The 26536-nt window shown below is 30.7% G+C and overlaps 3 protein-coding genes, 1 long non-coding RNA gene and 1 other non-coding gene across 8 annotated transcripts; 3 read left to right on the forward strand and 2 right to left on the reverse strand.

The window, feature by feature from the left end:
* Positions 1–1072: 1072 nt before the first annotated feature.
* On the forward strand, positions 1073–3285 carry LOC107262395 (ethylene-responsive transcription factor ERF119-like). Its single transcript, XM_048373952.1, has 3 exons — positions 1073–1327; positions 1497–1737; positions 1911–3285. The coding sequence occupies exon 3, from the start codon at positions 2108–2110 to the stop codon at positions 3071–3073; it is 966 nt and encodes a 321-aa protein (XP_048229909.1). The 5' UTR covers positions 1073–1327; positions 1497–1737; positions 1911–2107; the 3' UTR covers positions 3074–3285.
* Positions 3286–5445: 2160 nt separating this feature from the next.
* LOC8280383 (carbon catabolite repressor protein 4 homolog 5) lies at positions 5446–11583 on the reverse strand. Its single transcript, XM_015727922.3, has 14 exons — positions 11169–11583; positions 10845–11008; positions 10240–10305; positions 10073–10125; positions 9662–9743; positions 8699–8745; positions 8122–8209; positions 7818–7910; positions 7676–7708; positions 7475–7572; positions 6869–7001; positions 6470–6555; positions 6303–6387; positions 5446–5838 (listed from the first exon to the last, which is right to left on the reverse strand). Exons 1-14 carry the CDS (start codon positions 11434–11436, stop codon positions 5785–5787), a joined length of 1350 nt encoding a protein of 449 aa, XP_015583408.2. The 5' UTR covers positions 11437–11583; the 3' UTR covers positions 5446–5784.
* A 229-nt stretch (positions 11584–11812) lies between these two features.
* On the forward strand, positions 11813–16942 carry LOC8280382 (lysM domain-containing GPI-anchored protein 1). 4 transcript variants are annotated; one of them, XM_048370690.1, is made up of 7 exons: positions 12689–12830; positions 12974–13097; positions 13204–13233; positions 15719–15833; positions 15924–16085; positions 16364–16395; positions 16474–16942. In XM_048370690.1, exons 2-7 carry the CDS (start codon positions 13001–13003, stop codon positions 16719–16721), a joined length of 684 nt encoding a protein of 227 aa, XP_048226647.1. In that variant the 5' UTR covers positions 12689–12830; positions 12974–13000; the 3' UTR covers positions 16722–16942. The 4 variants fall into 4 exon arrangements, with proteins under 4 accessions (XP_048226637.1, XP_002533411.2, XP_048226647.1 ...); XM_048370687.1 differs by having other exon boundaries at positions 12713–12854; XM_048370680.1 differs by having other exon boundaries at positions 11813–13097.
* Positions 16943–18128: 1186 nt separating this feature from the next.
* LOC125370902 lies at positions 18129–19472 on the forward strand. The gene is made up of 2 exons (XR_007217092.1): positions 18129–18714; positions 19133–19472. It is a non-coding gene; the product is annotated as an uncharacterized LOC125370902 (long non-coding RNA).
* Positions 19473–23823: 4351 nt separating this feature from the next.
* Positions 23824–23930, reverse strand: LOC112536910. The gene has a single exon (XR_003080824.2). It is a non-coding gene; the product is annotated as a small nucleolar RNA R71 (small nucleolar RNA).
* Between the last annotated feature and the right edge of the window lie 2606 nt (positions 23931–26536).

Below are 26536 nucleotides of genomic sequence, written 5' to 3' on the forward strand. Positions count from 1 at the left end.
TTCAATTGGAAAAAATATTTGTAATCCCATAACGTTTCATAATAATTGCTAAATTCCAGATTTTTATTGTTTAGATAATTGTTCTTTCTTTTTGAAGCAAACTCATTTTTACCTATCTAACACTAGATTTCTATGGTATATCATTTTCCTTTTTGAAACTATGAATCAATTATCTATAATACAACACAACGATAATGAGTTAAAAATGATATACCATTAACTTATGAAAAAAATCCCTGTGCAGACAGTAAAAGTTAATTTCTTAGAAATAGTAAGGGAGGACTATTTTGTAAAATAATATATGTATATTGAAATTAAAGTGGAACCCATTTGTACTGGACTGAAAAAATTAATTTTAGTTGAATTGATACTACTTGTGTTACAATTATAATCCCTTTCATTTTAAGACATGCCAAATTTGATTTGGTACTAATTTATTTCATAAATATAACAAAATTTGTTTCAAGAAAAATATATAAATTCTTAAATTTATATTATATGCCTATATATCATAAATAAATACAGATATAAATTTTTTTGATATATATATTTATTATGGATATAAAATTGTTATCTTAAATTGAATTATTATGTTTAAGAATATTATATTATAATTATATTTTTTAAACGAGTAAAAAGAATATATTAAATTTTAATTAAATAATAATCTTAATTCTAAAATTAGTATAATAATTAATACGTTAACACATAAATCCATTTTCTAATTAAGCAATGATTTTCAATTTTAAGAATATAAATTATATTTCAATTTTAGTTTATATAGATATAATTGATATATATAAAGAAATTAATTAAATTCTCTCATTCTAATTCGATATATACTATCAAAAAATATTTGTTTTAAACATAAAAATCAACTTAGAATTTTCTAAATTTAAAATGTTTATTAATCAAACCAGTAGACAACTAATGTTTCTTATTATGGTGCTAATAGTAATGAATATGAAAACGTGTCACTAGCATGCAAAATCCAACTTGTAGTTGCATGACAACACAATCTTCTAAATTTGTTTTTCTTGCATGATTTTCAAAATCAAAACTAATTTTGCATAAAAGGAAAATTCTTAGGGAGTATCGCAGGAAAGAAAGAGTCGGGATTGGAAGGTTTTGGAGAGAGAGACACTGAGAGAGTGGTCCTACTGATTGATACTCTGTTTCGTTTAGAGAAAGGCCCCCTTTTGATTTCATTTCAGTTTCTTCTCTCCTCTCTCTCTCTCTAGTCTCTTTCATTCACTCAAAAAGAAACACCATTCTTTGGAGAGAAAGAGAGTCAGAGAGAGAGAGTGATTGATTCATCAACTTTTGAGTAAGTTACAAGTTTCTTGATATACACCTCCTTTTTCTTTCTTTCTCTTTTTTGAATTTCAATTTTTGGTTTCCATTTCTTGATATTCTGTTTCTTGATTCATGGGATTTCGTTGCAATCTTTAATATTTTCTATCCTAATAAGATTCATATTTTGAATTTCGATACAGATACCAGAAGATTTTTCTTTTCTTCATTCTATCAGGGAAAAACAGAGGAGAAACAAGAAAAACAGAGAGGATTTATGTCGTGTCTGTTTGATCTGCTAACAACTAGAGCTCTAAAGAAGCTCTGGATCTCGTTTTGTTCACTCTGTATCGCTCTCTTCACTTTTAGCGATCAGTCCTGGTCATTTGGGAACAGCAGGAAACAGAACTTTTTTATCATTTCTATTCAATTAAGATTAATATGGTATGTGGGCTTCTTTTATTTATTTTTTATTTTTTTATGCATTTTGTTGTTCACTCCTGAATTATCGTTAACACATAATGATCATTGATTTTAATCAACTAGTGTACATAGATGTTCTGTTTTTTTTTTTTTTTGGTTTTACTTTTAATTCTGTTTGTATCTTCTTTGTACAGGAATTGTTATTGCTTCCAGAATTATCAGAGAAATCATTTATTGTCTTTAACCTTAGGGTTTAAGGGGTTTTAGAATTTTGGGTTTTACTTGATACTCGAGTTGTCAGAGATTTGCTTTCCATTTATTGTTATCCTGCTTTTTCATTTATTTAATTTCAAGATTCCCTTTTGGGTTCAATCAGTTTCACTTTCAAATAATGCCAGGCCTTAGAAGGCCAATTTTGGATCAAAATTTGAGTTTCGAGTTTGACAAAGAGAAGACAATTAGGCCAGGCATGAAAAACAATTTGATGATGACAAGGAAAGTTCGTATTATATGCCATGATCCTGAGGCAACTGACTCCTCAAGCGATGAAGATGAAGGAGATATTAGCAGAAGAATGATGGGTGCTAAACTTTTTGTGAAAGAGATTAATCTTTCAATTCTGCCATATGAATCAAGCACTGAGAACTCGTCACAAGACAATAATAATGACAAAGGAGGCAAAACCACAAGTCATAGTAAGTATGGTGACAAAAAGAAAACTCGAACGTCCTCCCCTTATTATAAAGGCGTTAGGCGAAGGCCATGGGGAAAATATTCAGCAGAGATTAGAGATCCATTTCGAAAGATCCGACTATGGCTTGGTACTTACACTACTGCAGAGGAGGCTGCTGCTGCTTATAGGAAAAAGAAGGAGGAGTTCGATAGCAAGATGGCGGCAGAGAAACTCAAGAATTTGCCTATAGTTTCTAAGGAGGGAACAGAAGAACCTAGCGGTTTATTTTCGCATCCGTCGCCGTCTTCTGTGCTTGATGTTTCCGCAGCAACATCACTTAGTCATGGAGTTGAATGTTCGATTAGAGATGAGAGCAGTGCGGAACAGGCAGTCAAAGAATGCACCGAGAGAAAAATGGTGGAAGAAGAACATTCTATATCTAATTTATGGGATGAGTCAGCGCTATCGCCATCGGTTAGTCAAGAATTGCTGGGTGGTGACTACTACTTGCACTTCGGGAATGATTTTGAGCATTTTTTTGACGGTGTGAATGATGTAGAAGATTTCTATATGGCTGAAAGCAGTGAGGTGAGTTTTCCCTGTGACGGGGTGATGGATCTTCCAAACATTGAACTTGATGCTCTTGCTTTTGTTGATGAAACTCTCAATTTTACATGCCTATAAGTTTTGCAGTTAGGAACAGAAGCATTAGTTATGAGTGTTTTTTTATTGAATTGAGGAAATACAGCTAGTTTTTTAGTCATATATTAGTATTTTGGTGAAGAGAAATTGGAGTTTTTGATCTTGTTAGAGAGGGATAAAAGAGAGAGCTCTTGGGTTTTTGATTGTGATTTTCCAAGAATTTTGAATGAAGTTCTCCTAAATATGCTGTGGAATTTTGAGTAAAATCTTTAATTATATGGAATTTTATCTTTGCCTGCAAGTAATACTAAGGAAACCATTTCTCTAATTGAAGATTAAGGAAACCATTTCTCTAATTGAGAATCTGAATATTCATGCATAGACAAACAAAGGCTCTGACGTCCAAGTTTTGTTTATTGATGTCATTGTTTGATGCCAAGGAAACAACTTGGAAGCTGGCATCTTCGTCTATTGTACGTTTATGAATAATTTATTCATTTAATCGTCGGTTTCCCGCCATGTTTGTCTTCATAGAGGCAATGACATTTTGAAGACTTGGAAGTCCTAATGTAGTTGTTGAGAATATTAAAAGTTTTGAGAGGAAAAACACAGTGCAGATTTCTGTTGGTTCTTTTCTTTCAACCATGGGAGTTTTCTGTAGCATGATAGGTTGTGGTTTAATAGTCACCACCACTCACTTATGGGTCACTGGAGCAACTTTAGGAAGATCACAGATAACTAGTAATCTTTCATTTATAACTGAGAACATTATGCTGCTGAATCAATAATGATTTTGGCGGCTGATCTCACTTGTTTTCCGGGCGATGCCTAGACTTTGAATGTGGTAGTTAAATGGCGCTTTCATATCCCTCGAATTTTGTACTATAATGGCTTCATATTTCTCAGAAAAAGATTGCTGAGTTAGTATTTTCTTTTTCTTTTTTAAAAAGAGACAAAATTACCTGTTCAGTATGAATCTAATTTTCTGTTATAGATGAGTCTGGTTATAGGAATGCAACATTATTCAACAAAAATAGAAGCATAATGATTTGTCAACTAGACTGCTAGTTGGGTTGACAAATATAGAGTTAAATTACATTTTTCTGCACAATGGAATTGAAAAATGACTTGGGAAATGACGTATTTCGTAACAAGCCAAGTAACAGGCACCGCCACATGACATGTAAGAAAACAAATAAATAGGCGAACATGTCCTCTTCTGAAACTGAATGCTAATCTTTCATTAGAAACATAAAAAGCCGCCATCATCAGTTCCAAAACGTCAATGTCTCTTCAGCAATCCATTCTTCCCCAAGATTATCAATGATCCTCTTTCAGACAGTAAAATCACTATAATATATATATATATATATATATATATATATATATATAGAGAGAGAGAGAGAGAGAGAGAGAGAGAGACCACACTTTTATTATGGTTCCTGCCCATACAGAACCGACCCATAAGAAACCGTAATAGGACCAACTCTAATTCTGAATCCTGCATCTATCTACCACTTCAAGAGGATTCCTCGAAGGTAATAGGATTTGAAGTTATGACGTTTAAATCATGGGTGCCTCATTGGCACATTATTATATTCACTAAGCTAAACCCAGAAAAAGGAAAAAGTAGTGAAGGCAGGTCTTTTCTCAGCTTGTAAATCTTGACAATTTTAGTGGTGGACATTTTTAGCCAACCACAAAACTTCTGTGCCATTACAAAGATGAAATTAACTTCTTCAACAGCACAGCTCTTACCGGCCATAAACACCGGATTTGACTTTTGCAGGGATCCTCTCCTCCAATCCCATTATTACCTTTTGCCCCACTTTTCTTCAACCAAAAGGCATTTTGATTTGTGGGTCTTCTATTCTATTCTCCTCACCTTTTCTTTCCCTTTTTCTCCAATATAACATATTCTCTCTCTCTCTCTGTCTTCATGTTCTTTATCTGACTTTTCCATATCCTAATAATGCAAAACAGAAATCATACAACAATGCCTTTTAATTAAAGAGAGTAGGTGCAAAAATCAGTTCTGGGACCCTCACTATTAAGCAATGCGTTTGACAAGTCGGTCCTTGGCAGTGAACTGCACCGTCAAGCCATGAGCTAAGTCCACCTAAGCGTGACAATGAGCCCGTTCCGGTGACCAGCCTATAGGAGACTGTCTAAAACCAATTCCGGCGTTTTTTTTTTTTTTTCCCTTTTACATGTCATGACCATTTCACAAAATGGGGCAGCAACAGTTCCCAACAGGAACCAGAACTCTCGAACAACCAAAGTTGGGGTCCGGTTTCTGTGGGCCAATTTTGGTCCGCTTTCACATGAGAACCGGCCTGTGCCCCCTAACAGTCCACCCTTTGTGCTTCATGCTATTTTGCAAAAATCAGATCGATGATTAAAAGGTTTCGGGGTTTTAAAAGCAAGACGTCTTTAATTATTTAACTTGGATGCTTGAAAAGCCTATGACAAATTGTAAAGTTACAGTTGATAAATATTTTGGACGCCCGTCAATAAAATAGAGAAAACTTTACTGCTACTAGCTACCCTTTGGGATTTAAATGCAAACCTTTTTCATCAAAGGAGAGACTTGATTAGGAACTGCAGTTGCTGCACCACAGATCATATGGAATTCCAGAACCCTAACTGTTAGCAAAATTACGCATCTAATGCTCACACGCAATGCAGCTTCTTGAACGTCGGAGTTCCTTTAAACAATAGGAACTTGGTGTGCCACTCTGGCTTTAATTGTCTCAATCTGCAAAGGCTAGTTCGCACACAAGAGCAAGATGATCACTTCCCCATTTCTGCAAAACGATGAAGTTGTTTCAGGATGCAGAGAATCTGAAATATAGTAAGATAATTTGTAGCAAGCGAGAAAACTAACTGCTCCATCATATAAGAGAATTTTCAAGATAAGGGGCAAAAGTTGCTCAGATTACAAGCCAAACTATCTTACACTCCATTGGCAAAATCATTTCCAACTGTTAGGCTATCAGGAATACATGTATTTGGCATTCATGCATGCTTTTGTATTTTGTTATTGCTGTCATTGTTGTTGCTGGTATTACTATTGTGACAATCATTATCTAACAGTCATACTGTAAGAATTTAAATTTCATCCATGGTTAAATGAAAATCTTTCATCCATGGAGGGAAAACAGCAAAATATCCTGCATGCCAATCATGCAAGCATCAATAAGATAGCAGAGATCAAACTTTGACAGAATGTAACCAATCAAAGACATGCATTTGCAATTATGAAAGGCACCTCATTCGGAAGTCCTGCACTTCTTCTCAAAATATCAATGGGCAAGGTCTCAAGAACTCTTACAGGAATGAGTTCTTGTGTGTGCCTGAGACAAATAATGAAATCAATGCTCAAAATTTTGGATGGAAACAACATGTATTCTGCTAATTGCTATTTACTTATATTACCAAATATAATCAACAGTTCCCATAAACATGGAGTGGTATGATGTTGCCAATGGTTCTCCATGATTGTCTCTTGTTCTACGGCTCCCCTGAAGAACTTTACTAGGTTAAAACTGGATGAGATGAGAGATTAAAAACAACATAAATATTTTTTAACTACTAATAAAATACTATTAAATTGAAGCAAGTCAGTAACAAAGTAGGTAACACCTATATTGCCTTTCTGTATCACAAAAAGATTTTCTCTAAGAGATAGTCATATCGGGTGATTTGAGTCAGAGAACAGCATCCATATTTACATTAGGTTGATTAACTACAATGTCCCTAAAGAAGCAGAAAACTTAAGCATATAAAAAATATTGAAGTACCAGATAAAAATATAAAAAACATAAATGTACTTACAGGAACCCCATGATATGCACTACCAAGCTTTAATTGGTGACAAAGATGAGTGACTCCTTTGCAACCAGTAGCAAGACTTACTTCTTCATCGTTCCATGTATGTATCAATGGCCTTGAGATGGACCTACGATTGCTGCAGCCATATCAACCAATCAGTTGAATAGAGCCATACGACCATAAAAAATTTGACAACATAGGGTATCATATAAAAGGAATAAAAAAATCCCCAATATTCTTCAGCTTGTCAGTTGTCTATAAGCGTTGAAGAAAATGTATCTTTCTTCGGTTATACACAATAACCTTGTTTTGTTACGCTATGAACAAAAGATATCCTTTTGCCCGTCTCTCTTCTCAAGTTGAAAGCATGCTAGTTTTCATAACTGATTCACCTGCTTTTACCTCTTTTTATTGTTGGGGAGGAGAAATGTAATTCCTAAACTCTAATAGGTCATGTTATGTTTTGAACTTGAAACCTATTCCTAGATAAACTCAAATGTCCAGTAGGCATCAATTCTCTGCCAATCAATAATGCAATGATAATTACAAATCAAAACATTTTCATTGATGTTGTCTCAATTACATGAAGGAATTATGAGAACTTTTGACCTCTCAGCATTCTTATTTTGGGATTTGAAGTATTCGTGCTGTGGTAGATGATCAAGCTGCCCCGAAATGTTTCTGCGGTCATGGACCAGGATGTTCAGCTACAAATATTCAAACAGCACAAAGAGGAGAGAGGGGAGGGTCTCAGGGCCATGCAATTCGGTTAATCTATAAGCTTGAAGTCATACCATAACCAAAACTCACCTCTGACGAAGCCAGAAACTGATACACAGCACTCTAACCATGTGATGAAAACAAAACCAAAGTTACAAGGTTGCTTTCAGTAATGTTGTGGTTTACATCTAATATACAATTTCCCAATCAGTATTACATCATAAGACCCTACCTGTGGAAGGCTATTTAGATCTCCACCAAGTACAACAGGGATGCCACCCCATTCTTGTGATAACTTGTAGGCTCTCTCAAGAAATAATCGAACCTATATTCAAAGGGAACACATGTACTAAGGTGTTATTAATGTTGAGAATATTCAAAAGACAACTCTTTATTATGATTTTCTTTTTGACTGAGATAATAACAGTTGCAGTATCATTTACTGGCATCTCCTGATCCATGCTACTTCTCAATTCTGAGCTCCAAAAGAGGATATGCCTATTTTAGAAAGAATGAAGCACTAGATGAGCATATACCTGGCCCAGCTTGATGTCTCCACGCTTTGGGTTGAAGAGAACATGCACATTTCCTACCACAAATCTTCGACTTTTGGAAGTTCTGGCCCTGTACACATGTTTCATGTCATCATTAGCAAAAGTACTTGTATGATTAAAAGAACAAAAACAACAGAACCAGAGAAACAATGACTCTGTTCAGGAAAACAAAATAACTTCAGAGGAAGAAAAAAATGTGATCCTTGTGTAAGTAACAGCACAGCAAAAGGTTCATGGTCATCTAGATCGGTTATCATTAACAGTGTTGATTACGAAAAAGGGTTTAAATCAAATTGATGTAAAGCAGAAATCAAAATCCTTAATCAATGCTGATGATAGATCAAAGAAAAGAATAAAATACTGAAAAGTAACAAGCCTGCATCGTGATTAAGGGGACTAATAGACTGTTCAAATTATTGCAAATTTCTGAAACTACAAATTACTTTTTCATTTATATTTTTATATATATTTATCATCACTTTTTTTGTTCTCTATATGATTTAAAAACTACACACTCAAGATGACAAAACAATAAATAGTGCAACAAATTTGAACTTACTCTGATGATTGCATAAATTGGTCAGACTTGGATTGACTTTCATTCATCTGCACAATTAAGAGGGGAAAACAGAAGGATTGAAGAAAGTTAACGTGGCAAACAAGTAAATTAATACATGATAATCTGAAAGGTGCACAAAAGAAGGTAAAAAATTGGTGCACATGACCTCAGATCACATTATGTCTGAAGTCAAGTAATATTCCATGAGTCCTCTTTGCATATTTTGATTTCTGGCTCTTTCCAAATACTGTCCACCACAACACTTTGAGAAACTTGGAGGTCCATCTAATTATAATATTGTAAGCCTTGTTTTTATAATCTTCACAAAATCTGAACTGCTGAGGAGCTTTCAACACCAGAAAGGGCTAGACAGCCAATCTCTTAATCAAGGAAAGTACAGCAAGCTGTAACTCCAATCACATAACTCACAACTTCACACATATGAGATAAATTTACATTTTGATCATTGCATTTTACTGCTACGCAGGACATTTTTTTCTTTTTCCTGATTTTTTCTAAAAAGAATTTCCAAATAAAAACCTTATCTACAAGATTTTGAGAGATATTAACTTAGATTGCTTCTCAATAGTACATATTTCTCATATACTTCATTGTTTAGATGAGGCGACATGTTGGTATTGAGAGATATGTAATATCTTACAAGATTTTAATGACTTGGAGAACAATAAGATGAATGAGCAAGAAGATTGTCCCAATCTTTTAAACCTACTTTGCATGGGAACTCATATTCCTGAATGCTGCAACTTGTCGCGGGTTTTAACACAGATCACTAAAAGAAGAAAGAGAAACTTAATCTTTATTCATACCTTATTGCATTTAATCAAACTTAATCGTTGTTCACACCTTATTGGATGTAGTCTTTAATTATTTAAACCCTTAGACACAAGGAGAAAAAGGTAAAAAGAAAAAAATCACGCGGCAAAAGGTCAGCACACAGCATACCTTTAAAACACAAAGTTGAGCAACATTGTTTCGGAGGCCAAAACTCTGGAACTCTATATTTTCTTCATGCAAAAGAGAAAACCTGTATTGAGAATATGGCTTTGCTAAAACTTGGATATAAACGAAAAGAAATGAGAATAAAATAAAAGAATCAGCATTTACATTTCCCACCCCGAACAACCTGAAAGAACCCAAATTCTGAGAATGAGACTTTCATTAAAAGAAAATCCCAATAAAAGATTTATTAGATTCATCATATTTCCTTTATATCTCAAGTTCAACAATGAACATACAACAATTTTCATACTCCACACAAGCCTAGTAAATGAACATAAAAAGAACAACCGCTGACTATAAATTATTTTAAAGCAATATAAACTTACAAACAGAAAACAAATTCAGAAACCTTACAGCGTGTCTTTCCAAAATATAGCACAGCCGTCACATGCTTCACCTGTGCGGGCCTGGAAGGAACATTAGTTAAATGAAGTTAAAAGAAAATAATTGATAACCAACTCCTGGACAAAGAGAAGTTACATGACTAAGAGAAGCCACATAAATACATTATTTCAGTGTACCTTGTAAACACCTCTGAAGCTATCCTCTTGAAGAAGACAATCTAAATCATCGAAACGGTCAACCTCCTATTTTCAGAAGAGTGGATTGTGAAAATACAACTCGGAGAGTAATATAACAGATAATATCCAGTTTTAAGGCACCTCAATGAAATGAAAAAATGTAAAAAGGAAAAGCAAGATGATTAAAAGCAAGTCTGCATTCCAAACTCTAAGACATGGAATTCATGCCAGACCTCTAAAGCATATGGAAACCGTCATTTCATAATCTTAAGCATTATTCTCGGTTCAAACCAGTAAAAAGATTCCAGGTATACTCCAAGAAAGAAAATTTATTTATCAAATGCGACGTTATAAGTGGACATTCTACAGAATGGTTTACTAGAATGTCTTAATTTGCACATACCCAATGGTCATTGTGCCCTAATGCACCAAGATTTAGAGGCTATTCATATCTTCCCAATGTAAAACCACAAAAGTTGTTAAAATCCATAATGTTCTCAAACATCAATGCAATATATTGAGTAAACACATAAAAGCTCCATTCTTTAAGTAGACAGATAACATGAAATAACATTGCATTAGAAATCAAAACCAATTCAACTTGCCTGGAAACATAAGATGCCTGCATTATAATGACTGATCTCCTCACAAATTAGCTCCTTCCGCCTATCCCAGTCCAAGAATTTAGGTGGAATTTTGAAATACAAATCAGGATGGTTTGAAGCATTTTCAACACCTAGTATATTATATGACACAACAACAACTCTATCTGCACAATAATATAAACAAAAGGATAAATATGAGTAAACAAAAGCTAATAAATAAAATCTTACCAAACTGTATATGAAGAAGATCAAAACTTCCCACTGAAATTCTTTTTAAAAAAAGTAAAACTTGCTTATAAAATCAAATTCATATAAAGTTTCTACCTTTATAAGCAGAGAAATCGTTGTCAGAGAAGACCCATCTGCGATTACACTCTGCGGTACTCGAGTTTTTGCTAACATAGTTATTTGTTAGAAACCTATTTGAAGTGGGCAAATTTGGATAGACAGTTAGGGTTTTGGTTTTCGGAACTAAATTTGGCTTTTTTGTGTCAATTTTGTTATCATGTCCTACTGTGTCGTCATCCAAGTGCTTGCGCTTGGCGTGTGTGTGATGTGTTCTTGAAGGACCCCGCTTTCTGTTTTCTCTCATTTTGCCGTCAATTTCAGTTTGTGGTGGCGCGTGTAGATACTGCAGTGGCGGGAGCGGCAGCAGAATGGAGATGATTAATAAATGGAAAATTCTAATCCCTAGTATATGGAATTCGAGCACTCTTGGTACCTTAACTTCTTATATTTGAGCACTAAAATCCCTCAAATTAAAGTTTCCATTATCAACGTACTAGATGACTTAAGCAATTGAATTGTCAACATACTAAATTATTCATTTTACTACTTTTTTTTTATTTTTTTTAGAATATTTTTAAAATATTTTAAAATTAATAAACACACTTAACTAGAACATGTATTATCTATATAAGGGATCCTTTAATCGAGAAGATCCATCAACCTTAAATGAAGAGAGATCCATCTATTTTATTTAGTTACTTAGTTAAATCAAAATAATTCGTTATTGAAGCAAATAGCAACTCAGGTTGCACTCTTTGTCGGAAAAATTGAATCAAAAGCATTGAATACCATGGGTTTTACTACAGACTAGGTTATAAAGTCCTTTTTTTTTGTTGTTTTATGATTGTCCAGTTGTTTTACCTAAAAAAAAATAACTCAATCATAATTTAAAAAAAAAAATTAGAAAACTGTAATTTTTAATATTTTAGCACAATAAAAATGAAAAAAAATATATAGATTTGATAAAAAAAAAAAAAACAAATTATGGGTATTTTTGATATTTTCCTCTTTTTCACTTAAAGACTTACAAATGTAATAGGCCGGGCCTGCCATATGAAATGGACGCAACGATTACAAGGTAAAGCCCAAACTCAAGCAATAAGTTAGATAGCCACCATACCGCCAAACCATCCGTTCAAAGTTTCAGACGTCGATGCTGGTCCAATTTTATCTCTGAATCATAGCACTGACATTAAATGACACTCTCACCTAATAGGTGAATTGCACAAATGATAAGCTTTGGTATTTCAATCTCACGGGCTCCTTCTGATTTTGTTCAACAGTTAAGAGGGAAATAAAGAAACATGAATTGCCCAATACTGCATTCTTTACTACTCATTTCTGTACTTGTACCAATTTTCCCTTGCACTATTCATGCAAAATCCATAATAGAACCATGCATCTCTTCAGATTCTTGTCCTTCTCTTCTCTCTTACCTTCTCCCATTTGATTCACAGCTTCCTGCAATAGCCTACCGGTTCGGAGTCAATATTTCTGATATCTTAGCTACAAATTCTATTGACCCAGAAGCATTACCATCCATAAATAACCAAATTCTGCATGCCAATTCTCTTGTCAAGATACCCATTTCATGCCCATGTGTAGAAGGCATCAGACGGTTGATGTCAACCTCTTATACTGTCAAGCCAGCTGACACAGTCGATTCTATATCACTTGGTTTTGGTGGATTAGTTAGCGGTGAGCAAATTACAAGTACTAATGGTATCAATGCCAACAACCCATTAATGATTGGACAGAAACTAGTGATCCCATTGCCTTGTTCTTGCTTTGATAATAATGACAATGGTGTTGCTGCTGTTTATATGTCGTATGTGGTGCAGAATGGAGAGAGTTTGGAGAAGATTGCTATGGAGTTTGATACTACGGTTATGGACTTGGAGAATGTCAATGGATTTGGCCAACCTCAGGTTGATCCTGGTGACATTTTGGCAGTTCCAATTTCAGGTTAGTCTCTCATTATGCAATTCAACTTGTGGAAGATGTGATCTACTTCTTTCTTCATTTCATCTTTCTTCTCTCATCCAGTTCTTCATTTTATGTTTTCATTTAGGGGGGTTAATCGAATTCAGAACCTTTGCTGGTAATGGATAGACTTTAACACTGAGACAAGATTTATGTTAATAAACTCATGTGTTTATTTCATATATAAAAAGATATAATATATGGTATTTTTTTTATTTTCTAAGATTCCTTGTTTATAATTCTTTTATTTCCTAAATATTTTAGCTTAATTTGACTTTTAACTATCTATTTTTTTTATATTACTTTAAAACATAAATTATTTATTTGAATAAAATTTATTATTTAAACTTGAGAATTCGTATTTATTCTTTCAATTGTTACTTTTAACTTTATTTTGTATAAATCCTTAAAAAATTAGAACTTATAAGTAGTTTATTAAGAAAAAATTTGTTAAATTGATATTTGATTGAAGTCATTATTTTTCTAGGGAAGAACTATTACAATTTCATTAATAAGAACTTATAAGTACATATTAATATAAAAAATAAAAATAATTATCAAATATTAAAATTACATGTAAAAAAAATTATTTCTAATAATCATAGTAGATTGTAATTTTGAGAAAAATACTCTCCAATTGATAATACTAAGACAATATTGATTTCATAATTATTTTTTGACAATTAATTATTTAATTGTCAAATTTAAAATTTAAAATTTTTTCACCATCCATCAACATCCATATTACGTTGATGTTTTCATAGAATAAAAGTTTATGAAAAATTTTGATGAATTCGTTTCAGTAATATTTTTTCATAAAATTAAATATATTTGAGTGTGACAATTTATATTTATTAATTAACTTTGATATAATAACAGAAGGAATTCAATTACTTTTATATTAAATTTCAAAATATAAAATATTCATTATAAATTTTACTCTTTTATTAATTACAGTATATATTTCGGTATAAGTAAAAAATCCCTCATAAAAAAAGTTATGTTATTCATATTTATTTTAAAGTTATGATACTGAGATTGAATGTATTTGGTGTGTCTATTTATTAATTCTTATCCTTACACCAACTAGTCATACTCTGATTTTATTATATGATGGGGTCTCTTTCCTTTTTCTTTTTCTTGCATATCTCCACATCAAATTATAAACAATGGCTGCTTCATAAAACACATAAATATATACAAATAAAATAAGAGTTTTAGTAAGTTCTCAATTAGGTTTTTAACGTTCTTTTTACAATGATTTATAATATTCTATTTTAAGTATTTTCTCATATAATAAAAGAAATTTATATAGTATACTTTTGAAAATATATTCATGGAAAGAATATTTTTATAAGCTATTATGTGATAAAAGCCTTAAAATAGAATATTATACATATGTTCAAGATTCATTATGTTTTATTTAAATATTTTTAAATCTATGTGAAAGAATTTCAAGGGTATAACTAGAAAATATTCGAAATGTAGTGGCTTAGTTTAAAATTAGCCATTGGGTTAAATATGCAAACACACTTAAATTTTATAATAGTTTTCTAATTCTTTTTCTTCATTTTCTGAAATTATGAATTGTCACTGTATATGCCATTAATATTGAAAATTACACTGTACCTAACCTTTTTTGTCCGTGAAATTTATATAATACATGGAAGAATATATATACCATTTGCACTCGTGATAAGTTAAGAGACTTTAAATGGCTAAAGTACCAGCTTACCCCCTAGATTTAGACTGAATGGCCAATTAGATCAGGATTTCAGTAGGCAATTCACTCCTATCAAAGTATTTGATCGATTAAAATTTTTAATTTGGTCCTTAAACTTCACATCTAATTTTAAAGTGTATAATAATGAGCCTTATATCGAGTTGAAAGTAAAATGACTTAATTTTAATGTAATCTAATCCTAATATCGAATAAAAATAATTAAATAATACTTTTATTAAAATTTTTAGTTAAATAATACTATATAAAATTATATATTTACAAAGTTAGAGTAAAAATTCATATTTTATTAATATTTAATCTTAGTTCTTAATAAAAACAACTTAATAGTTGTTTCAGTTTTAAACTCATATTCAAATTTGGTAACAGATTATAAGTTCAACCAGCGAGTTAGTTATTCAACCATTTGATCGTGTATACAGCTAATGTTTTTATTTTATACGCCAAAACTTATTTAAAATATTTTGAACTGTAATTTTTCAATTTTACTATTTTTATAATCTATATAATGATAATTAATTTTATAAAATATAATGAGCAATGAAAATCTATGGTTTTAATTATTAAATATCATAATTGCTGATTATTAGTTCTTATTAGACATTAAGATCAGACTATGTAAAATTAAATAATTTCGTTTTAACTCAATTAAAAGATATTTCTATAGAGTTTAATATTTAGCATAATGCAAGAAGTAAACTAAATTGTTTAATTAGAGTGGATTGGTCACTTTTAGCAAGGTATTGAGTGAATTGGTCAGAAAATTAAAGATAAGTAGTAATTCACTTTATAAAACCAATTCTAAATTATGAATCGTATGAACATAAACCAATTATTCCATAGGCTAACTGTTTACGTGCAGCTTGTTCTTCTACAAATCTGAATTGGTACAATCAGAGTCTACTGGTTCCAAATGGCTCTTATGCTCTAACGGCCAACAACTGCATAAAATGCCTTTGCTTGCCGCGCAACCTCAGGTACTAATTAATTTAATTCAATTTTAAGTTATGCATATATTTATAACAGCACTGTTATAATCATATAGTAACTCCTTTCATCATCGTCAGCCTGCAGTGTTTACCTTCAGGAATTGGGGACTCGTGCTCTCATTTACAATGCAAAGATTCTAATCTCTTCATAGGGGATCAATACGTGCAGCACACTGCAACTGCCTGCAACATCACTGCTTGTGTTTATCGTGGCTATTCTGGCCGCAAAATTCTGAGAAAGTAAGGGCACTTTTGTTTTTTCTTTTGATTCATTAGGCGAAGAGCAGAGCTGTGACATAAATAATAAAATTTATTTGATCAGAATGATAATAGACGAGCTTGAATTGGAAGCGTTTTAAAATTTTCATAAATAAGAATATCAATGAAATTCATTAATTCATATTTAATTAATTTTTCACGTGCATATAATTATTTATACAATTGATCGATTTTGTTGGTTAGGAGTATGTGACTATGTAGTTTTTTTATTTTTCACTTTTCTTTCTTGGTATTTGCAGATTATTAAAATCCTCTAATGTTCAATGTCCAGGTATGTATACGTATATGTATATGTGTGCGCATTTGTCTTCTATATAATTGTATTGATATATGCTTTCAAATTCTACAGGTAACCATAGTTATAATGCAATCTCACCATTGGCTTCTCCGTCGTTCAATCCAATTGAACCATCTATAGCGTTACCTCCATTGTTATCCCCATCTTCAGCTCCTCATCCAAGTATGGGGATTGATGGTTCTAATCCTAGGAATAACCAGAATTTCAATGCTTCTAGCAATGGAGAATTTCTTGGTCACATCTCTTTCTCTTTGTACACTCTATTTCTTTTAGAAATTTTCTTTTGCTTCTTCTTCTGATAGAAAATTCATTTCTTCTTCAAACATTAGTCCTGTTTTTAAGTGATTGGATTGGATATTTTAGACGAGACGTACCTTGCCCATGCCATGATGCATTAATTTTGATCATTTATGGCATTTTGTATTATATATTGGATAGAAACAAAGTGAAAATTAAGACTAGTATGCATGACGAATGCATTATTTATTTTTTTAATTGAAATAAAATGGTATTTAAAATATAATGTCTATTTTTTATATATTTTATATCTTTCTAAAATGCGGTGTGAATTGAATTCTGACGGGTCTTTTTATTTATCATTAACTTTGGAAGAATTAGATTTAACAATAAATAAGAAAACAAAGAAAGCTTTTACATTGTTTATCATCGAATTTCAAAGGCTGTCTAGTAGCTAAATTGACCTATTGCGGATTGAAAGGGACAGCCATGTAAATATTTGTTGAATCAATCACCAGAGGACATGTGGAGATGCGAAGAACATCCAATGGGAGCAATGCACGTTCTCTGGTTTCTACTTCTTATCTCTTACAACTTACAAAAAATATGAACTTCTTTATACTGTTCCCTACCTTGTTTTAGACCTCATCTCTACCATTTTCAGGCAATCTTGCATGCTTTGAGTTTGATGGGATTGTGTTTGTGATATCCACATAGCTCTGATATATGAAAATGAAAAGAAGTATATTTATGGACGTAGGAGGGCAGCCCAATGGTTTAATACAATATTTTAAAAAAATTATGAAAGATTTAATGGAACGTAAATAATTTTTATTTATCACTTGTTATAAAAATAAAAATTTATTTAACGCAAAGATAAAAATTTGAATTTAAGACCTCTATTTTTTAAGAACAAACATTTTTACCACTTCAACTAAATTTGACGTGATTTAATAATATGATTTAGTAGTTTAACAAGTCAATATTGATAAGTTTTATGATTGAACTAATAACTTTTTGATAGTTAGAACTTTAAATTCACTTTTTTTTTAAGGAAAATTATTAATATCATCTTGAAGTTTGCATAATCTGCACTTACATCTCTTATTTTTTAATGATGTGCACTTTCATCCCTTATGTTGTATTATTGTCTATTTAGGTGTTATTATTGTGTGAAATTATTAAAAAAGGTAATACATTTGATGTATTATGTATTTTTATTACTTTTTAATATGATATTTTATTTTTTAAAATGAAAAAAGAAAATTCTGTATTTTTTGCCCTAATTTATGTGAAAGATGTATTCATTTCATTATAAAATGAATTTCAGTTTAATATAGACTTACATAAGAATATAAATGTCTTTCTAAATTAGTAAAATATGATATTTCAGTATTTTTATCAATTCAAAATTTATTAAACTAATAAACTACTAATAAAATTAGTATTATGATTAACAACGCACAAAAAGAAAATATAAGTACCTAATTTTAATAATTGGAGAACGGAATAGATTATGGCGAACTTGAGGGAGGGATTTATAATTATCCCTTTATAAAAGAAAATCATCTATTTTTTTCTATCAGTTTTCTTTTTTCAGCTGCATAGCCACCATCAGTTATTGCTGACAGGGCAGAGTCATCTGCATTGAAATATAATAATTATATATTATAAATTTTTTAATTTAAATAAGTTAGGCGCATCATAATCTTAGGCTGCCCCATTTAGATTTAACAAAATTGTCAGCCATGGATGTTACCCCTGTCAAATCCATTCTTTTTTGATTCTGTGAATAGAAAATCTATATTTACTAATTCCTTTCGAGAAAAGAAAAGAAACTTTCAAATGATCTTCTGCTCAAAATTTTCAGAGCGGAGTTCAGACATTAGTGCTTTAAACTGGTCCCTCAGTACAAGGAAAACCTCATCATTCGATGTAAAGCCAAAAAGATCTTTCCAAGCAAATTACAGGTGTTCAAAGATGAGAAGATGAACATTCCATCAGTTGTGTTAGAATCTACCCAATCATATTCTTGTTGACAAACACTTGGCACTGGTATTTATGATATTCCCTCATTTCTCAGACGTATTTGGTGTGTGTAAGCCTCGTCTGATTTACAGATTCTTTTTTTCTCTCACTCTCTCTCTCTCTCTCTAGAAATATGGTTTTTCATAATGGATTAGGTTTGTGTCTTTATTCTAATGGTTTACTCTTTGTTTGGATTGAGAGAAAATATCAAAGGTAGAAAATAAGAGAAAAAGGAGGAAAATAGTTTTTTTTTTTTTTTAATGTTTAGAAAAGAAAGAGAAATAGTAACTCTTATTTTTCAATTTATATCTTCTCTCTATTTTAAAAAGAAAAATAAAAATGAAAGTAAAAACAAATAAATGGAAAATGAAGAATGTATTTTATTTCAATCCGTTCAAATAAATAAAAAAAAAAATTATTTTCTCTTCTCATTTTCTTGTTCCAGCGTGGGAGGGAAAGTGAACAGAGCTCAGGATACATATCACATTTTTTTAATGAAGTGATTAAATGCCACGTGTTATGTGATAACAATCAGAGGCACCGATGAGCAGAAGTAGGTGAGTGATTGATTTGTTTGGCATATCAATAAAAAGAGATGTTTTGCGATTTTGTATAGATATTTTGTGATTTGAAGAGATAATATATCGGGAAGAATGCGTTCCAGGGGCGGTTCTCTGATGCTCTTTCCTTTTATACTCTCTCTGTCCCACCTTGATGGTACATAATAGTTCACTCCTTTTTGTATTTATTATTTAATAAATAATGAAATATAATATATTTTATTAGAGTAGAATGAGATAATTACTAATTACATTAAAAATATTAATAGAAAAATTATCACAAATTAAACTCTAATTAATTTTCTTGATTTATGTATAAAGTAAAAATAGACTGTCAAAATAAATAATAAGAAATATATAACATTTGATAAATTAATTATTTTATACTTATAAATTTTAAAAGAATAGCTTTAATTTACATTGAATAATTGATGACTTTATTATTTAAAAAGTAATAAATCTTAAGAATAATCCTTTGTATTATTTAGTAGAGGAGAGAGCAAATAAAACTAATATTATTGATGTATATAAATATTTAAAAGAATTATGTTTGAGTATATATTTATTTTCTTAATCACTTCTTTAAATTAAAACTTAAACTTTTACATAAAAAACAAATTTATTCCTGCAAAATGATTTATTAATTTTAAATATATGAATCATGTTTTTCTTTCAGTATATTGGTAAATAAATATCTTAAATTTTTAATTATTACAAATTTAATAATTTAATATATTAATTATCAAAGTGACGACTGTAACCACATAGTTAATTTAATATTGAAATAGCATTTTCGAAAATTACTAATTTATTTATGTACTACACAAGCTCATGAAAATTTTAATATAATTCTTTAATATCTTAAAATTTTATTAATATAATTTTAAATATCTTAAAATCTTTGTCCAAATTTGTAAAATAATATATATAAATTAATAAATTTTAAATATTTTACATCGTATAATTACAAGGATAAGATAAATTATTTTATGAATGGGAACTAATTTTGAGATACATAAAAAAGTGGTTGTAATGAAATAAGTTAGCTAGGTATAAGTTAGCTACACTGTAAAATTATTATCCATGATTTAATCAAATAGCATATTCAAAAACAACAAATACACATATATCCAATTTTTCATTATTATAGAATTATAATAATAAAATATTTTTTTTATAATACAACTGAATAAATTATAATATATTATCTTGTGGAACAAAATTATAAAAATCAAATTACATAAGTTTTAAGTTGTTATTATTAAATAATATAAATTAGATCATAAAAAATTATAAATTAATAAAAAAATATGGTTAAACTGTAGAGTGCAAGATGATGTGATAGATAAAGATAAAGCGATGATTATTTAAAGTTTTAGATTTCAATTCATTTTTATTGATAGAGAGAAAAATATATTTTATTATATTAGGGTTAAGTGTTACCGAACTACTTAACTCAATTAATGACATATTATTTTCTATAAAATTGCTTTATTTCGATCTATCTCGTTAATCTTGGCCAGAATGGCAAATTCGGTCTAATCTCGGTCATTCTGATCCAAGATGACCGAGATTTTAATCGATATGGAACAAAAGATGTTTTATTTCATTTTTTTCTCAATAAGATGAGACATCTCGGCCATTTCGAATGGAACGAAACGAAATTAATAACTTTACAAATTTATCTTAAATTTATTTAAAAATTTAATTTGATTGTTTAATCCGCCCTGAATTCAATTAATACTCCAGAAATATTATCCAAATTCTCAACTTCGATTATATTTCATATTTATAAATATATTTTATAGATAAAACTACACAATAATCTAATTTTTTATCATAAAATTTAAACCAATTAGATAAATTAAAAATATTAATATTAAACAAGTATCCGCCGGTGAGAATGTAAAATTCGAATCCTACCCTAAAATTTCACGGCTATCAAGAATTAAGAATCTGCCCAAATTCGACAATATACTCTTCAAACTCATTCTAATAGGGCAGGGAATGCAAAATTATGTGGTTCATTTTCTTTCCTAACTAGTAAGATATAATAAAATAATAATTAGTAGATAAATTGTAATAATAAATGGACAGTAATGAATAATGATGATAAAGACAACATCAATAAGGATGATATTACCAATAAAAAGAATAACTATAGTAATAGTAAGTAGCAGCAGTGATTATAAAAAATAATTATATGATTAAAATCAGATCCGAATTCCTTCTCAAAACCAATATTCTCACTATAGCCAATCCATAAAAAAAAGCAAACAAAAACAAAACAAGTGAAGATATTTCGACGATCAACAGTATGGCAGAAGAATTTGTTGTTCCTTCGACTAAGATACGGACAAGAATGAATTGCTTGACAAATGTAAGGAATTTTTGATGTTAACAACTTATCAATTGTTGTATGGAACCAATATTGGCATATATTGTATTATATAAATAAATATAGGTAACCTTTTGCATATGACCAAGTTCAAAGTCTGAGGAACTTTAGAATTCATTTTAGAGAAAAATTTAACATTTATATTTAAATTTTCTTTTTTTATTGTTGTGGGCGGCATTTTTACTGCCAGCAGTAACTAATTTTAATTCTGTGCCAGTTAATAACTCCTCTGTGGAGAGTGGGATATGAGTAGTCTTATAATGAATTCAAAATAATTTTAGAATAATATTTAGTATATGTACTTACTAATGATAAATTAGAGATATGTATTTTCATTAGCATTCAAAAATTTAATCTGACAATAGATGTATATTTAGAAATCACATATAAATTTTTACTAAAATATATAAATCAGAAGCCACAATTCAAATTCCATTGAGTTAAAAAAAAGTTAACCATTATCTTGTAAACTATATATAGTGATATATCCAAATTATATATAGATATTTAGAGTATTGTAGACCTTTAATAATATAATTTTTATATATAATATAGTGAAAATATGTATTTTTACCTCACTTAAGCTTAATTGTCTATTTTCAAGTAGTAGTCGCAAAGAGAGGAAAACATTGATATACTTATCTATAGGGAGACTTACTTAGAGGATGACTCTTCTCAATATATATCTCTACAAACCTAGTTTTAGGAGAGGAGAGGAGCTCTCTACATCTATCCACCATTATTTTCTCTACAGTTCTTCCATAAACACTTTAGTTTAGTTTTCATTACTCTTTTTAAGATCTAAGGAGCTTTTCAAGAAATGGAAAGTGAGGACCAATCCTCTTCCTACTTGAAAAAGTTTTGGATCTAGAGAGAGCTTTTACTTTATTGTTTTATATATTTCTATTTAATATCATGATCATTGGGTTAAATATGTTAGGCTAGTTTTCATAAGTGTTTAGTTTAGCCTTTTTACTTTTGTATAAATCTTGTTATTTATTTATTTAATGAATGATTTCTTTACCTTTATATCTTTATTAGTTCCAATTTTATTGTTAGTTAACCATCATATTAATTTAGCAATGGTAATTATTATGAACATATTTAGGTTGAATGTATTAGAGACTCCAACTTTGCTTCAATCTATGTAGGTATAAGAAAGTTTAGTTACATTATTAGTTTGAGTGACTAAAGAAAAAGGCACATCACCATCTCATTCATTAGATCTAGACTTAGAGTAAAACAAGAATATTTCTAAGTAAATGGCTAGACTAAATATTGTCTTTAGCATATAGTTTTAAATCATAAACATTTGCATTTGCATTGCGTATTTATTTATTGTTTTGTTACTTTACTTTATGAATATTATTCTCTCAAAAATACTGATTTAGAATATTTTAGATTTATTTTTATTGTTTTGTGTTCATAATTAGTCTTTATAATAAGTGGCCTTATAGTTCCTTGAGAGATCGACCTCGTGGTGAACTTACCCTTACTATTGGAACGTTTCGCGCACTTGCGAGTACTAACTTAGACACATCAAGTTTTTGGCACCGTTGCCGGGGAACTGTATCCAAATTTTTTATATTAATTGATTATCAAAAATGTCTTTGTGTTTCCTTATTTTTTTGTGTTCTGTGATTTATTTTATTTATGTGTTTTTATTTTATTTTTAAGTTTTTAAATATGAGATTTTCTTTTATTTTGTATGCGAAGAAGAAAAACTAAATCAAGTAATTTATCAACTCAAAAGATTGAAGAGGAATCAAAAAAAGAAGTTGAAATCATGGCAAACCCACCAAGAGAAATAGAAGCTGAAAGGCGAATGGTTACAAAAGATTATGCACGATCTATAATTGGTAAAACTACTTCATACATAGTTCTAGGTGATGCATCTAGGAATTATGAACTAAAAAATATTCATTTTAACATGCTTCCTTTATTTTACGGTATATCTAGTGAGAATGCATTAATATTCATTAGAGAGTTTTATGCTATAGTTCATACTTTCACATTATCTAGACTTAACGAGGATCAATTAAGAATAAGGTGTTTCCCTTATTCATTGAAGATAGAGCAAAGGCTTGGTTAATAACCTTGCCTCCTAATTCTTTGAGAACTTGAGATGAAATTTATCAAAAGTTTATGAGTAGGTTTTACTCACATCAAAAGACCAAACAATTAAGAGTTAAAATTTCTAATTTTTATCAAAAGGATACTGAATCTTTTCATGAAGCATGAGATTGCTTTAAATCACTTTTATTGCAATGCCCACACCATGGATACCCACTTCCAATAACCAACTAATTATTTTATAATGGGTTGACACAACAATATCAATGTATGGTTAATAATGCAGCTGGGGGTGCTATTTTAGAAAGGACAACTGATGAGGTTTATGGCATCTTTGAGATGTTAAGAGCCAATTCTCAACAAAAGAGTGTGAAGATAAAAAGAGTAGAAGTAAATTAAGTAATAACTAGTAATGAGATGATCATGCAATTAGCTGAATTGACTAAGCAAGTTAAGATGCTTGCTTCAACAAAAAATTACCAAACAATGAAGTATATATTATTTATGGTTATGGTACTAATGTTTGTTCATCTTTTGATAATAATAGAGGAAATATGTACGACCAAGTAAATTTGATGGATTCTTACCAAGCCATGCATCCTATGAATGACCCTTATTCCAAAACATATAACCCAGGTTGGAGAAACTATCCAAATTCTTTTTAAAAATATAATGACCAAAATCCACCATAATTATTGAGAAACCGAAATCAACCTCATTACCAAGACCAATATTCTCAATTCCAAAGGGACTCCTATCCTTTCTTTCAAGATTAAGAATAAACTTTGCAATCTAATGAGCAAAGAAATCCAAGTTTGGAAGAAACACTTCAATCATTTATGATGGCTTCTCATGGTAGGATGGAGAGGAATGAGAAAAAGACAGATTCAATTGAGGCTTTAATGAAACATTTAAAAGCTTAAATGGGGTAAATTGTTAAAGTTGTTCAAGAGCTCAAGAAAGAGAAACTATCAAGTCAACATGAACAAGCCAATTTTATTACTACTATTAGAAAAGGTGAGGTTGTCGATAATATTGTTATGGAAACTGAAAGAAATTCTTCTTCTTATGTAGGTACACCTAAAAATGATGAATTAATACAAATCAATAAGGGGAGCATGCAAAATGAAGAAAAAGTATAGTCTAATCTTAGGCTTGAAAAGAAAGAAAATGAAGCATTTTCTGGACCTGAATTCTATAAGGCAGCTCGACCTTATAGACCACCTATTTCTTTTCTAAACCAACTTAAAGAGAGCAAAAATGATAAGCAATCTTTTAAAAATATTGAGATGCTCTTTAAAGTTAATACTAATTTACTTTTGTTAGATGTTGTTAGAAATAAGCCAGCTTATACAAGATTTTTTTAAGAGTTGAGCACCAACAAAAGGCGATATGCGAACAATAAAAAAGTACAAGTAGCAAGTGTAATGCTTCAATGTTAGTTGCCCTTTAAGATAAAGGATCCTGATAGCTTCACCATTGATATTACAATAGGTGACAAAAAGGACACGAAAGCTATTTTAGATTTGGGAGCAAGCATCAACTCGATGCCTTATTCGATATATGAACAACTTGGCATTGGAGAGTTGAAGCCTACCGCTATATCTCTACAATTTGCTGATAGATCGATAAAATATTCTAGAGATATAGTGGAAGACTTATTAGTACAAGAAGGTAAGTTAATAATTCTTGTTGGCTTTGTAGTACTTTACATGGAAAATATACCAACAAAGGATAAAGAGCAAACTATACTTCTTGGTAGACCTTTCACGACAACTACTAGAACTATGATTGATGTGCATGATGGAAAACTTACCATGACAGTTTTAGGAGACACTATGGATTTTAAAGTGTTTGATTCTCTAACTTTATCTTCTAAATCTACTATTGATAAATGTTCATATAATTATTTAAATTCTCTTATTTATGAACAATTATATGATGATGTTATATTCTTAATTGATAAGAGCTTTCGTAACACTTTAGATATTTGCATTAAAATTATAAAGCCATACTTGAAAGGAACGACTACGATCAAGAGGTGGAATGCGTGGATGAACGCCCACCATGAGCATAATCGGGAATGTCTAGCTATAGACAATAAACTTAGTAATTGTATTTTTATTTTTGTGCATTTTAATTATTATTTTTATATTAAATTTTAGTGTTTTATATTTACTTTGTAGGCCTATGAAGGAAAAGTAAGCATTCCTACCTTTTTTTATTCCCAAAAGGAAATATTTCTCTATGTAAAGCAATTAAATCCCCTTTAGGAAAAATTTATTTTTGAGCAAGCCAAGTTGCGGCAACGAATTTTCACAAGGGCCTGTAGCAGAGGCATGACACGGGCCCGAAGTAGTCAAGTAAAAGTAGAGCCAGTCGTGGGTCAGGGGACTCACCGCAAGAGAGGTAGCCGCTGCAGCACCAGTAACGCGTGAGCATCGCGTGGTCGCAGGCCACCCCGAGGCGCGGCTGAAACCATGAAGAAGATAGTCATGGCAGCACGCACAAGGTCGCTAGCCGCAGGTCGCAGACTACACGTAGTGGAAGCACCCGCGAGGCGCGGACAAGGCTGTAAGGTGCGCAGCAGCGGCACCAGCACTTACGACGTGAGGTCACAAAATTTTCCTCAATTTAAGTGTAAGGAAGGGAAATAGAATATTTCTTCAATTAAACTTTACATGCCATGCCATGAGAATTAGCATATTTATTGAATTTTTGCAAAACTTTAAATTTTTCTATTCAGCTTTTTCTTATTATGCATATGGACAATGATGAATAGTTTGGCAAATTTGAGTTGGGTATAATTAGAAGTGTA

Source organism: Ricinus communis, chromosome 1 (assembly GCF_019578655.1).
Source record: "Ricinus communis isolate WT05 ecotype wild-type chromosome 1, ASM1957865v1, whole genome shotgun sequence".
Lineage (NCBI taxonomy): Eukaryota > Viridiplantae > Streptophyta > Magnoliopsida > Malpighiales > Euphorbiaceae > Ricinus > Ricinus communis.

What these genes read in the sequence shown, in the direction of transcription:
- LOC8280382 (XM_048370680.1), top strand. Translation starts at nt 12,437, where the DNA reads ATGAATTGCCCAATACTGCATTCTTTACTACTCATTTCTGTACTTGTA. An exon ending in TGCTTGCCGCGCAACCTCAG is followed by an intron (nt 15,834 to 15,923) that starts GTACTAATTAAT and finishes CATCATCGTCAG; the next exon opens with CCTGCAGTGTTTACCTTCAG. An exon ending in CTCTAATGTTCAATGTCCAG is followed by an intron (nt 16,396 to 16,473) that starts GTATGTATACGT and finishes CAAATTCTACAG; the next exon opens with GTAACCATAGTTATAATGCA.
- LOC8280383 (XM_015727922.3), bottom strand. Translation starts at nt 11,436, where the DNA reads ATGAGAGAAAACAGAAAGCGGGGTCCTTCAAGAACACATCACACACAC. An exon ending in GCTTCAGAGGTGTTTACAAG is followed by an intron (nt 10,126 to 10,239) that starts GTACACTGAAAT and finishes TGTTCCTTCCAG; the next exon opens with GCCCGCACAGGTGAAGCATG. An exon ending in GTGCATATCATGGGGTTCCT is followed by an intron (nt 6,556 to 6,868) that starts GTAAGTACATTT and finishes AAAGTTCTTCAG; the next exon opens with GGGAGCCGTAGAACAAGAGA.
- LOC107262395 (XM_048373952.1), top strand. Translation starts at nt 2,108, where the DNA reads ATGCCAGGCCTTAGAAGGCCAATTTTGGATCAAAATTTGAGTTTCGAG.